This window comes from Medicago truncatula, chromosome 3 (assembly GCF_003473485.1).
Source record: "Medicago truncatula cultivar Jemalong A17 chromosome 3, MtrunA17r5.0-ANR, whole genome shotgun sequence".
NCBI classification, from domain to species: Eukaryota; Viridiplantae; Streptophyta; class Magnoliopsida; order Fabales; family Fabaceae; genus Medicago; species Medicago truncatula.
The window spans coordinates 47,339,235-47,354,087 of record NC_053044.1 but is presented as its reverse complement, the minus strand read 5'-3'; the positions used below and the strand labels follow the sequence as shown (position 1 = coordinate 47,354,087).

Below are 14,853 nucleotides of genomic sequence, written 5' to 3'. Positions count from 1 at the left end.
GAGTTTGAAATCGGACTTACCAAAGAGAAGATGACCTGAAGAGTCTCGAAAGCAAAAACCATAGCACATTACCGAGTTGCCATTAAGAAGAGATGCGTCAACATTACACTTGATTGAGCCATGGGGAGGCTTTTCAAATGTAGGGGCCCGACCATCATGATGTGCCGGTTGCTTTGCTTTTTGGACACAACTCCATTCATGAAGGGTGTCCTAGGCACGAGTGACTATGAGAATTGGAGTAATGTCGTTGTCATCCCAAAGTAACATGTTGCGACTCTTCCACAAGCTCGAAAGGGTCATACCTGCTAGTTGTCTTTGTTGATCATGGAGTTTGCTAAATAAGTCAAAAAACATTTGTTGGAAAGAATTTGCCCTGTGTAATAACTCTTGAATAATGCCACCTATGCCAAGGAGGTTCCAGCAAGCCATTGCTTTATGACAGACAAAGAAAAAGTGCATGTGAGATTTAGCTAGCTTAAGTAATATAAACTTGTATTTTGATATCAAATGGTTGTTGATAAGTTTAAATTATAATAGTTATAAAAAAAACCATGAAATGGCGGAGGCAATTTTTTGTTTGGGATGAAGAGTTAGTGGGGGAGTGTGTCGACCGTTTAACTACAATTGTTTTGCAGGTGGGGGTGGAGTGTAACACCCCGTTTTCCCAACTTAAAAATTTCACATATAAATCAGAGTATTTCAATATAAACGGAATGTCACACTACTTTTCTTAAAATCATAAACGGAATAAAATAACTATTTATCCTTCAAAATTCAACGTCATAATATTTATTACTTCGCAGCGGAAATTATTCAACTTTTAAACAACTTTGGCACAAGGGCCTCAACGTAAAATCTCTTAAAATTCTTCCAACAACATGTTCATGATAATTCATAAAATAATACGTAAGGAATAGAAAGCAACAACAAAATCTCATCCCGTTACGTATCAGAGCACCTAAGACACACGAGAGAGAAACCTCACACGACATCAACTATTCTTGATTACCTGCAAGTTACCCATGGTGGGCAACATTTCCAAGCAGAAGGGGTGAGATTTCACATTCAATAATAATAAGCATATAATTCATCAAAAGCATTTAACAACTTAAACATCATCAATTAATAATAATAATTCTTCATATAGTACTTCATTAACAGCTCAATCAACTTATAGTCATCATTAATATCATATTCATCACATCATATACATTCATCATATAACAACATAAACAACACAACATAAAGATCATCTCATAACGACATAAACAACACATCATAAAGATCATCTTATAACAACATAAACAACACATTATAAAGATCATCTTATAACAACATAACATCACATCATAAAAATCATCGCATAACAACTTCATAAAAATCATCGCTTAACAATATCATAATCAATATCATAACAACATCATAATCAACATCATATGATCAACATCGTAAACAACATCATAACATCATATAATCAACATCGTAAACAATATCATAACATTATAATCAATATCATAAACAACATCATAATCAACATCATATAACTTCATAACATCATATAATCTTCATAAGCACTTCATAAACAACACATGGGTAGAAGACAACTCAACAAATTAACGACTCATGAATGACAACTCATCAACAACTTAACAACTCATGGATGACAACTCGTCAACAACTTAACAATCCATGGATGACAACTCATCAACAACGACTTTGACTCGACAATGCAACTTCGACTTCTTAATCATGCATGTGGTACCAATTCAGGGCATCAAGCCCCCAACGTATTGAGCGTAAATAGGCTCCCAGGGCATCAAGCCCTCAACTTATTTGAGCATTAATATACTCCCAAGGCATCAAGCCCTCAACTTAATTGAGCAAAGGCTTCAGGGCATCAAGCCCCCAACTTAAATGAGTATGTATGGTCTCAACAACTTACAACTTTGGACAACATCGACAACTTAAGACTCCAATACTTTGGAACGACAACTTACAACTTAGATAACATCAACAACTTAAGACTCCAATACTTTGGAACGACAACTTACAATTTTACAACTTAGACCAACACCTGCAACTTGATCAATATTCAACAGCAACAGAAACAACACAAGCAATTCACAACATAACAATATTAATGAGAGACATCAACAACTTAAACATCATACATTTTCTACATAAGGCATATAAATATTTCACATAACCAACAACAGCAACATAGGCAGCACGTAAACATCTCAAGATATAACAATATCAAATGATAATCAACAACAACTTAAACATCTTATATAATTCACATAATGCATATACAAATATATTACATTACCATCAACATCAAATCATATTCATCAACATATACATAATAAATCATCAATCATGTACAACATTATTTCTAAATCATACAATATTCACATAATATATGTATCTCAAATTATTCAACAAAGATATTCACGTCCAACCAAATTAGATCCATGACAACACATGTTAAATACTCTTAAAACCCTTAATTAAACTCCTAGTACTTCTAGTTTTGAGGTTTGGAATTATTCCATAAATTTTGGATTAACTTAGAAACGGTTATGCTGAATTTTCATAAAATTTCACTAAGACCTACTTGGAGTATTTTCATCATATCTCAAGAACCAAAAATCATTTTCACGTCAAACCAAAGCCACTGGAAAGCTAACTCAATTATCTACAACTTTCATGTTTACATCAAAGGCCAATTCAAAACAGAAACATGTGAAAAAGACGCAAGAACATGAAACATGACATGCTGTCAGAGAGCAACTCGGGAAAAACCCATTTTTCACCCCCAAAATCCCAATTTTAACTTCTCTATGTCCAAATTTGATCCAAAAACTTGTTTAACCATTTCTATACATGTTAAGGCACTCAAAACCACATAAAAGATGACCCAAAACATTATTTTACAAAAATCACATTTTTCATAAAAGTTCTCAAGAACAACAAAAGTTCACTTCAAGCTCTATGGTTAAGATTACCCAATGTTTCAATCATATAATCAACAATTTATCACTTTTAACCCTAATTCCCAAATCCTCAAAACTAAACCTACAACATGTTAAATACCATTTTCAGAATTAAAACACTTAGAATTATTGATGGCTAGTCCCACCCTTACCTTGGATTGATCGACGAAGGACTCTACCGTTTTCTCTTCTCTAAAAGGACATTAAACAGAAGAGGGATTATGGTCTTAAGAACACTATTAATTTCGAAGGGGCAGAAGGAAGTAGAAAAAGAAGAAAGACTCGTCAACACAAGTCAAAAGAGGGAGAAGAGAAGAAAAGCACAGGAAGCATAAAAAAAAAAAAATTCTATAACAAATAACAATTATATCTCTATAACAAATATATTTCTATAACATATATATATTTCTACACCAAATAAGAAATATATTTCTACACCAGATAACATATATTTCTACACAAAATAACATATATTTCTAAAACAAATAACACATATTTCTTCACCAAATAACATATATTTCTACTTATTCCACTAAACTCTTCTAGTTTCCAAAACAGCCCCCACAACTTAATCTTATTTTATTTTCAAATCTTATTCTATTAAATAATAAAATAAGCCTCTTAATAAATCAACAACACCTCACAAAAATCATATAAATCACATAAGTCATAAAAATAGACTCTAAACTCAATAAAATGATTAAATATTAAAATAGGGCATTACATGGAGGATCCTTGGGTCTGAAAATTACATTCATCTCGTTGTTATAATATCAAAAGTCTTTAAATTAACTTGACTATAATGGAAGACAACAGTAATTCAATCAATAATCAAGTTTTGTGGTTAAAAGCGGTTTTGCTTAAAATTAATAGTTTTGTTTGACGGTTGGTTTTTAACCATGTCCCGACTAAGGAGAACTTGGTGAGGCGGAATATTCTTGATCAAAATACTCGTCATTTTTCAACAGGTGTGGTTAGTTAGAAGATAAGGATCACTTATTGGTATTGTGATTTTTATGGCCGAATTTGGCCTCTAGTTTCAGGATGGCTAGGCTTCTTAACGACAATTCATGGGAAGTTATTGGATCATCTAGTGCAGTTTGGTGGGCTAGGTGGCCATTCAAAATGTGTACGCCTGGCTCTTAATATTACTTGGATGTATGTAGTTTGAGTTATTTGAAAAGATCATAATAGGCGTATTTTTCAACACAAGTGTAAACTATTTACAGTACTTATGTGAAGAAGTTAAGTTTCAGACCCTTTGGTGGTTAAAGTCAAAATACACAATTTTTGATTTTGACTATATAAAAGTCAAAATACCCTTACTTAGTTTTTGTATCTGTTTTGCTCTTTTGTTGTTTTGAAACTTTTTGTAATGTAACTTTGTTATCTTAATAAGTCCTTTTGGTACATCTTGTGCTGTGAAGACTTATTTTTGATTTCTAATATATTTCATTTTAATATTTTTAAAAAAGGGTAAAAAAAAACATGCCTAATGAATACTTAACTATAGATAAAAATAAACATTAATTTGATCCTCTAGTCCCAAGGAAAAGGGACCATGTTGATTTGGAGTTTTATGAGGAGGTATAAGTAAATTTTACCATGAACTATTTTAACGAGGATTCAAGTTTTCTTGATCACTTGAAAATATGAGAGCTTTCAAATTTGTTATTGTTGCACATAAAAATAAGGGTTAAATATGTTTTTGATCCTTATAAATATACCAACTTTTTGTTTTAATTCCTCTAAAAAAATTCTTCAACTTTTAGTCCCTATAAAATTTTCAATCACTACTTTTTGTTCCTAATTTTAGTATTTTTTTAATGAAATTGTACAAAAATGCGTGGAATATTGTAAAAGATACATGAATGGTACCCATTTTTCATATAGCAATTTTTTTAAACTAGAATCATATGTAGTAATTCTCTGAATGGAAAATCAACCAAAATATCACGGGTAAAAATCAACACATGTTCTTATGCTTCCATACATGATTATAAATTATACAACTTCTTGTTGGCTTAAGCATATTGGAGTCTAACAAAACAAACATATCAGAGATACTTAGATCCTAGATTACTACAACAACAATATGCAAGAATCCACAGTTGTAATTGTAGGTTCTGGTCCTTCTGGCCTAGCAATATCAGCTTGCCTAACACAAAACTCCATCTCTCATATCATACTGGAAAAGGAAGATTGTTGTGATTCTCTTTGGAGAAAAAAATGCTTATGATCGTTTGAACCTCCACTTGGCTAGTGAGTTTTGCTCTCTACCTCTCATGTCTTATCCACCCTCAGGCCCAACCTACCTATCCAAAGACCAATTCCTTCGGTATATAGACAAATATGTCGAACATTTTAACATAAAATCTCATTATTGTCGCACAGTTGAGTATGCTAAGTATGGTGAAGTTAGAGACAAATGGAGGATTGAAACAAAGAATACTAAAGAAGGAATATTGGAATTTTATGAGGCAAAGTTTCTTGTGATTGCCACCGGCAAAAAAAGTGAAGGTTATATTCCTAACGTGCCTGGAATGGATGACTTTGAAGGAGAGGTGGTACACTCGAAATATTACAAATCTGGTTCAAAATATGAATCAAAAGAGGTTTTGGTAGTTGGGTGTGGTAACTCATAAATGGAGATTGCTTATGATCTCCATAACTGGGGTGCTTACCCGTCTATCATCGTTTGAAGTCCGGTAAAGAACATTTCTAACTCACTCTTTTCATGCAACAATATCATTCACAATGAAATAATTTAAATTTGTATCCCTAATAGTAAGGATACATATAAATCTCCTCACATAGACAATTTTTTAGAGAGCATAGAAAATTGATTTATTTGTTTGTTTATTTATTTAAAAATTTAATGACAAAGATGAATTTTATCAAATTTTCAATTTTTTTTTTTTTTTTGAGATTGTATTAGACCTATCTATTTAGATATCCATAACTTTCGAATATCAATGTTGTACAATATTTTCGTATGTTAACTATCTTAAGGGTTTAGGGTGCTTCTATCATGGATATAAAAAAAAAAAACTAAGTTTTGTATAAAAAAAAATGTGGAAGAATGTATTATTTTAGTAAACTAATGTAAGAGTTCACTTTTAGACAATTTTTTTTAATCCATATTAAAATCATTTAATTGAAAAGTATGGTAACGAGCGTCTATAATGTTGAAAATGATAGTAGCATGTACACTGTGTTTGGTTAAGGTGAAATAGGAAAGAGAGAAAGAACATGCAGAGAAATAGGAGAGAAGTTCAAAACTTCTCCTGTTTGGTTGCAAAGAGAAAGAGGGAAGAGAGATAAAAACATGTGGGACCCATGGCTGTTTTTAGTCTCTCCAAAATAGAGAAGAAAGAGAATAGGAGTCCACATTTTTATTTTAATCCCACTTATACCCTTATGAAATTGCAAGCTTGCAACATGAAAACACAAATATTGGCCGGTTATAAAGCGTTCATTTCCTAGTAGTACAGGACAAATCAAATAGTAAGTAAAGTTTTTAAGTTTTCTTCATAATCGATTAACTCACATAAAAAAACTATAATTAGTTTAACTTAATTCAATTAAACTAATTAATTTAATCCTAGTAGTACAGTACAAATAGTAAGTAAAGTTTTTAAATTTTCTTCATAATCAATTAAATTACATAAAAAAACCTATAATTAGTTTAACTTAATTCAATTAAACTAATTTATTTAATTTAGCACAAAAAACTAATTAATTTAATTAATATAAAGCTTAATTAAATAATGTAATTAACGAAAATAAAATTGAATCAAAGATTAAATAATTTTAATGGATATTTTTTATTGTAGGGGCATCTTAGTACTTTTATAAATAATCAACACTTCTCTCTCTTCTATTTCTCTCATATCTCTCTTATACCAAACAACACATCAAATCTACTCTATTTCTCACATATTTCTCTCTTCTCACTCTCTCTCTCACCTATTTCTCTCTTCACAATTTCTCTTCTTAACCAAACACACTTGTAAAGTTGAATTCCATTATATTGGCTCGATAGTTGAACTCCGTTATGTTGATATTATTTGTGTCAAGTCAATATAAAAAAAAGGGTTAAATATGTTTTTAGTCCCTGTAAATATGTCAACTTTTCGTTTTAGTCCCTAAAAAAATTTTCTTCAACTTTTAGTCCCTATAAAATTGTTAATTTTCACTTTTGGTCCCTCTTTTAAAGTAAACTCATATGTAGAATTTATATTTTTTAATAAAATTTTCCAGAAAAATTCAAAATATTATAAGAATCACTACAAAATTTTTTTAGAATTTTTTAACAAAAAATGAATTTAATATGAATTTTTATATTTTTTACGGTTAAAAATTCATATTTAATTTGTACTTTGTTAAAAAATTCTAATTTTTTTTAAGAATGTTTTTTAGAATATTTTACACATTTCTGCACAATTTTATTAAAAAATAAATTAAAAATAGGGACCAAAAGTAGTGATTGAAAATTTTATAGGGACTAAAAATTGAAGGAAAATTTTAGAGGGACTAAAACGAAAAACTAACATATTTATAGGGACCGAAAACATATTTAACCCAAAAAAAAATATGCATGGAAAGCGTAATGAAAATATGTGTTTTGTGGTATTGAATGTTTTAAGTTTTTTTTTCTTTTACCAGTTTCATGTCTTCAGTAGAGAAATGATTCGTCAAGGGATGCGAATGGTGAATTATTTGCCGGTTGATGTTGTGGATGCTATCATTACTTTTCGGCAAAACTAAAATATGGTGATTTGTCCAAGTATGAGATTTATCGTCCCAAATTGGGACCTTTACAACTCAAGAACGTGATAGGAAAATCTGCAGTTATTGATTTTGGAACCATCGAAAAGATTAATTAGGGATCTATAAAGGTACTCCCTCCGTTTTTAAATATAAATAAAATTAACTTTTTAGGTTCATTCATCTAATGATGTATGTGGTTTATAATATGAACCACATACATCATTAAATGAATAAATGAACATAAAAAATCAATTTTACTTATATTTAAAAATGGAGGAAGTATTTTATTAGTTATTAATACCATGCTTATGTAGATGATTAATTAACACAAAACTTAAGTAGTATAATTTAATAATTTTGTATAGAGGGTAAAACAATTTTTTATCAACACAGGTACTTCATGATATTTATTATTGGTGATTTTTTTATTAAAATTAAATTATAATTGTTTCAAACCTATAACACTTTTATTAAGGTATGAGTGACATAACTTTGAATTTGGATGTCACAGGTTGTTCCTTCAGATATTTACGAGAATTGAGAAAAAGAAAGTTGTACTATTTGGAAACAACATGGAAAAAGAGTTTGATGTAATCGTTTTCGCGACTGGCTACAAAAGCATAGCTAATGGGTGGCTTAATGTATATGTCCATAATTAAAATAAGAGCAGTGATATTTGAACAACTATGTTGAATAATTTCTTTTCTCTCTCTTTTTATTGATCAAAATCAATAGAGAGAAAAAAAGAAAGAGAGAGAATAAGAGTATAATATGAATATAAAAGAGAAAATTGTCAAAAAATGGTTGTACAAATATCATTTCTATTAAAATAAAGGGACTAAAAATAAATAATCTTCTCCCTTACAATATACATACACTAACATTAACACGATTAACGAGTGTTCTTGTCAAAAAAAAAAGATTAACAAGTGTAAGGAAAAAACAAATTGAGCGAAAATACATAGCAAGTGTGCCAAGACTGTGTAATAACGGTGTCTAGCTTCAATTGATGCAGACACGGGTTTTTCTGAATCGCAGCGTGAAGAAGAAGAAAGAATCCAAGTATATCAGAGGTTTCATGGCTAGATTTCATACCAGAAAATTATCTCCAAGTATCATCACCTTCTACACCATTTTCGTCTTCGCTTTCTCCGTCTTCATCTTCTTGTTATACGTAAGAACCTTCATCACCGACGAAGAAGATCAACCGCATCCTCACATTTCTCGATCTCACGAGGTACACATCAAATCTTCGATTTGATTCTATTTATTGTCAGAGATCCAAATCCTACTCTAATTAAGAGTAATTAATCCTGATTATTGAGGCAATTTCTGCGTACATTATAGAACTCTCTAGCATTGGATCCATTTAACAGTTTTGATAATGGAAAATGCATCATAACACATAACACATGTGAACAATGTATGCTTTTATTTGTAGAGATTTTATTTTATTGTTCGATTTCGATTTGTGCAAATTCAGGCTTCAATAACTGTTGCATTTGTTACAGGTGCCAAAGCCACCTAGGTTCAAGGACGACGGACAACTTTGGGTTTCTCCTAACAGTCATGGATTCCACCCTTGTGTCAAGCCAACTGCGAAATATAAAGGTTCATGTTATAGCTTCTTGTAGAATTGAATTTTCTTATTTCACTCACTTTTGCTCGTTTTTATTCAAGGTTTTGTGTTTCAGCCATTAAAAGAAAGTCTGTAAATGTTTGTTTGTCGAGCATAGTATAGCCTTGCTATCATTGTTTAGAGATTTTTGTCTCTCGTGCTAATTCATAACTACATTTTACTACATCAGGTGTCCAACAATTTGATCGCTATCTGTCTGTTAGAAGTAACGGTGGACTCAATCAAATGCGAACTGGTGTAAGTAGCTTCTGACTCTTATGTCTTTAATTGTACGCACAATCATATATTCTCATTCAATTACACTTTCAAAACTTTGGTACATGATAATACATATTGTATAATTGCTATTTCAAATTTCTTGTATCAAAATAGGTCTTTGGGTTAATTCTTTTGGCATGAAATAATAGGAATTCAATATTCATGTTCTTGTTCTTTCCCCCCTTGTTTTCCTTCTGTCAGTTATGAACACGATAACTTTTTCTCCCAATTTATGCCAAAACTTCAGTAGTTCTCTGCATACGGTAAACAAACATAATACATTGTTTATGCTGAAGTGCAAATTACGTTGTCTCATCCCTACATATTTTGGTTTGTGTTGATGTCATCTTGTTTAGGGTTGGGTAGTGACTAAGTGTGAAGCCAACTTTTTTTCTAATTATAAGTTTTTATACTTTTTCCTCTCTTGTAAACTAGTAATTAATCCTTTTTGCCATAGATAGCAGACATGGTGGCTGTGGCACATATAATGAATGCAACTTTAGTCATCCCTCAGTTGGATAAACGTTCATTCTGGAAAGACTCGAGGTATTTCTGGGTATACTCTATTTCAGCATCAGTTGGCTCCTTAGAAGCATACCTTAACCTTTTCTAATGTTATCTTCTTTATGGGCATGTGCACAGTGTATTTTCAGACGTATTCGATGAGTTTCATTTCATTGAATCCCTGAAAGGAGATATCGGGATTGTTCAGGAACTTCCCAAGAACTTGGAAGCTGCCCCTCGGGCTAGGAAACACTTTACTTCCTGGTCTGGAGTTGGTTATTATGAAGAGATGACAAGGTTATGGAATGATTATCAGGTACTCAAGTTTTCCTCTACAATGACCAACTTTTGTTGGTTTTAATTTTCCACAGAAAGCTTCATTGTAAAACTTGCTAATTAGTAAACATGGTTTAGCTTGCTTTATCTCTAATAGTTCCCTTCCCTGTGAAAATTAGTACTCTGCTTCTGAATATTTCTATTTGTGAAAAGTAGCAGTATGACCAGTCACCACTCACCAGAGACACCTTTGTGCTCCAATCTTCTTTAGCCTATACAAAGACCTAGTGAAAAGGAAATGGGCGATAGGCTGGCTCGCAGCTCAATTTAAATATTTGGCACATGAATATGAATATAGGCATAGTTGAGATATTTTTACCCCATCAAGTAAACTTAGTAATATATATTGCAAAGTTTTAGTCAGGTAATATTGTGTGGCAAAATATACGGGGGAAGTTTATTTGTGTTAGAAGAATATAGAATGCTCATCCTTTACTGTGTTAATGCTGTCATTGCTGCAATGGCAATAAGAGATGGATATATTATAGTTGTATAGTGTATACCAGAACTGTTGTTTGCCAGTATTTAAATTGCTTTGTTTTCGAATGCAATGCAACATGTTTTTAAAGATGTCCATTTTAGGTAGCGAGGACCAAATTAGATTTTTCGTTGATGTTTCTGTTACTACTACATGCTTCTGGGCATGCACAAACTTGATGTCCATTCTCAAAGATTTGATTTTTCATATTTTGTCTTTGTGCTACACATTTCGTAGTCTGAATGTCTTAAGAAAATAATGTTTTGATTTTTCAGGTGATTCATGTTGCCAAATCAGATTCTCGACTTGCAAACAATGATCTTCCTCTAGACATCCAGAGGTTGAGATGCCGTGCGATGTATCATGCACTTCGATTTTCTCCTCCTATTGAGAATCTAGGAAAGGTTTGGCCTTTTTTCGATGCAACTGCTATGCTCCTATATGTGCCATAGAAATATCATCTGTGCATCATATTGGGATTTATTAACTGATAAAATTCTGGGATAGAGATTAAAGAGGAAATAACCGATTCAATTCTCACATTTTTTTTGTGTATTAAATTATATACTAACATTTTTTAAAGCATTTTAAATGAAGCAATTTAGGGAGAATGAAAAAGGTGATATCATATGTAAAGATACAAATTAAAATGAACTGCTTTCCATTTTGTGCCTAAATAATAATTGGAAATCCTTAAGAAAGTTGTACTTCAAAGGAGAAAGAATAGGATTCAGACTATTGTCTTGAGGATTTTCTTGAATGAATGTTTTAATTTAAGAGGATTTTCTTGAGGGCACATGGATGCATGGCAAATTAAATATTTTAGATGCTGAAAAGTTAGATTCAAACCTTGCCAGTTTAAGTCCAATATTTCTGTACATCATGCTAGAAAACGATGCATGTGATCCCAGGATCACAATGTCCTTCACTTTTGATGCATTTAAGATGTCTACATGGGGCTTCGTGGTAAATTAGGTTCTGAGCATACATGACGGTTAAAAAACAGAGGTTGGTAGATCGGCTGAGATCACGCGGGGAAAGATATATTGCTCTCCATCTAAGATATGAGAAAGATATGCTATCTTTTACTGGTTGTGCTTATGGTCTGACAGATGCAGAATCTGAAGAGCTGAGAATTTTAAGGTGAGATCAGTTATTATATGTGTGCTGAATCATTCTACCATGTATTTGAAATATATATGCCCAGCAATTCCAATGATTATTTTTAAGAAAAGTTTGTTTCAATTCTTCTAGGGAGACTACAAATTATTGGAAAGTAAAAAAGATAAACTCAACAGAACAGAGAATTGGAGGATTTTGTCCATTGACTCCAAAGGAGGTTGGCATTTTTCTTCAAGCTCTTGGCTTTCCCCCATCAACACCAATATACATTGCTGCAGGGGAGATCTATGGTGGTAATACTCATCTATCAGAGCTCTCTTCCCGCTTCCCTAATCTAATCTCTAAGGTGCGCAAACTAATATGTTGTCGAACTGTGTTAACAAGTACTTCAAATAGCTCATAATCTTTGGGTGAGGCGCAGTGTTCGCCTGATTAAGTGATTGATAAATGTTAACAGGAATCTCTTGCAACTCCTGAAGAGCTAAAAGCTTTCACCAATCATGCATCTCAAAATGCTGCAGTCGATTACATAATCTCTGTAGAGAGTGATGTGTTTGTTCCATCTTATTCGGGAAATATGGCACGAGCTGTTGAGGGACACCGCAGGTTCTTAGATCACCGCAAAACAATCAACCCAGACAGGTACTGAATTCAAGAAATTATAATTGTAGAATTTTCTTGGGAATGTTGATACATGTGAGTTTTGAACTACCTATAGAGATATAGGCTTGTTTTCCTTCCGTTTATTTTGATTCTGTCTTTTCCAAAATGTAGTTATTTTTTTCCACCAGTGTTCTATAATCAAGTCAATAATCACGATTAAAAAAAGGATCAAACTTAGGTACAGTACCATAGATACCGTGCTTTGTTAATTGCACATACAAATATCACCAAAATTGTTTCCCTTAAAAATAGGAGAAGGTAGTTTAGGTAAAATTTCAGTGTATAACAGTACAAACAGCACTTATTGTACTGCATCTAAATTTTTTCCTTAAAAAAAGTCAATAATCGATCATCTAAGTTTTTCTCAAGCTTGTCTGAGCATCGTATTCAGCTTTTCTCAAGCTTTCATTGTCTACTTCAGTTATGATACAAGTTGATGGGATTCCCCATCTGTTCCCTTTCCAATTATATTGATTCCGCATAGTATATAAACCCTTATTTTTGTTCCATGAAATATATATATATGCTATGGAAGTTTAAATAATTTACCGTCTCATTATTTCACTTGCTTCTGTAGAGAAATACTTGAGTTTCTGATAGTTCAGAAACTGGACCACCCAGAGGCCTTGACAATTTTAATTCTTCAATATATCTCTTTAATCTTCTTATTCCTTTTATTTTCAGGAAAGGACTTGTTGGAATATTTGATAAGCTGGAAACTGGAGAGCTAGTAGAAGGAGCGGCACTGTCACATATGGTGCAGCGGATGCACAAGAACAGGTAAGTTTCTTGCTTAATGTTAAATCATGTTTTTGGGCTCAATAGATTCCCTCTCCTTTTTGTCCCTCATTTGTGACCATATTATGAATGATTTGATGATTAGACGTTAAAATCATTAATTTTTCTTTAACATAGAAGTTTTTTTTTTTTTTTTTGCCTTTGAATCTGTAATATATTTCCTTCTGTTTCATCTATCATTTCCCTTTCACCTCTTGTTGACTTCAGTTTGCAAATTATTCAAGTCAAAATAACTTCCATATTTTTCTTAATCGTATGTGCAGGCAAGGAGCTCCAAGGAAAAGACAAGGTTCATTACCGGGAGTTAAAGGCCGGGCACGTTTCAGGACTGAAGAGTCCTTTTATGAAAATCCATACCCAGAGTGTATATGTGGTTCGAGAAACAAACTAGAAAGAATGTGAAAAGAAACCATACAGCAGTTCCAGTTCCAGTTCCAATCTAAAGCTTTTGGAAGGTCTTGTTTATATGCGGAGATGTTTTAGATAGACTGTAATTGTAACTACCCATTTCCGACATGGGTGGTTCCTTGCGTGTGCCTTGAACCAATGTGGTCGCAGGGGTTTTGGAAACCCATAACAACAAACCCACAGTGATGGCAGCCTAACTCCTTAGCTGTACAACAGTTCACTTCAAGTAGCATTGAGCCATCGGCATTATATACTAATTCATAGATAGAATACCCCCGTCCCATGTGCTTCCGAAATGAACTCTAGTCTACAGGTGAAGCCATTGCGGAAGGCAAGATGTTATTACATTGTAAAGTTTAATAGCTTCCCATCTTTGGTTATTATGTTTGACAAGCTAGTCTCGTCTATCATCTTATAGTTAATTTTTTTGGTAGATGACCTTATCCCTGTTAGTTTATAATTTGCTTATATCAACTTATAGCATTTTTTAGATGCGACTTGAACTAGTATGTGATCTTATAGCTTATTAATTCTAATTAATTTTTTTTTTTATCTCTATTGTATATTAAGTTAATCATTTATCATCTTTAAATAAAACAAAAAATGTATCTATATTTATTTGTCATTTTATACTTATTTACTAAAGATGGTGTATCACTTTATGTGGGTTTTATTCTCAAATTTAGATGGACCTACGTGGATTTTATCATATATAAGAGTGTGTTGGAAATAAAATATTAGGGCGAGTGCTGTAAATCATCCCTATCATCCATACTACGATTTAAAATTGCCATTTTGTTTATAGTATTAATTAATTTTTACGATTATTAAATCTTTTCTCATTCTTTCTGTGTGATGTAGTAATTCTCTCACTTGGA

At 32.1% G+C, this 14,853-nt stretch overlaps 1 protein-coding gene across 1 annotated transcript; it reads left to right on the top strand.

The window, feature by feature from the left end:
• The first annotated feature begins 8,670 nt into the window (after positions 1 to 8,670).
• On the top strand, positions 8,671 to 14,484 carry LOC11434524 (O-fucosyltransferase 38). Its single transcript, XM_024779907.2, has 11 exons — positions 8,671 to 9,006; positions 9,281 to 9,380; positions 9,578 to 9,645; positions 10,124 to 10,212; positions 10,309 to 10,486; positions 11,260 to 11,388; positions 11,991 to 12,127; positions 12,239 to 12,452; positions 12,564 to 12,748; positions 13,454 to 13,549; positions 13,831 to 14,484. The coding sequence occupies exons 1-11, from the start codon at positions 8,779 to 8,781 to the stop codon at positions 13,967 to 13,969; spliced, it is 1,563 nt and encodes a 520-aa protein (XP_024635675.1). The 5' UTR covers positions 8,671 to 8,778; the 3' UTR covers positions 13,970 to 14,484.
• The last annotated feature ends 369 nt before the right edge of the window (positions 14,485 to 14,853 follow it).

Excerpts from the sequence above, each read along its gene's own strand:
- LOC11434524 (XM_024779907.2), top strand. The coding sequence starts at position 8,779 with ATGCAGACACGGGTTTTTCTGAATCGCAGCGTGAAGAAGAAGAAAGAA. Across the intron at positions 9,007-9,280 it reads ACATTTCTCGATCTCACGAG|GTGCCAAAGCCACCTAGGTT; the intron begins GTACACATCAAA and ends CATTTGTTACAG. Across the intron at positions 9,646-10,123 it reads TCAATCAAATGCGAACTGGT|ATAGCAGACATGGTGGCTGT; the intron begins GTAAGTAGCTTC and ends TTTTTGCCATAG.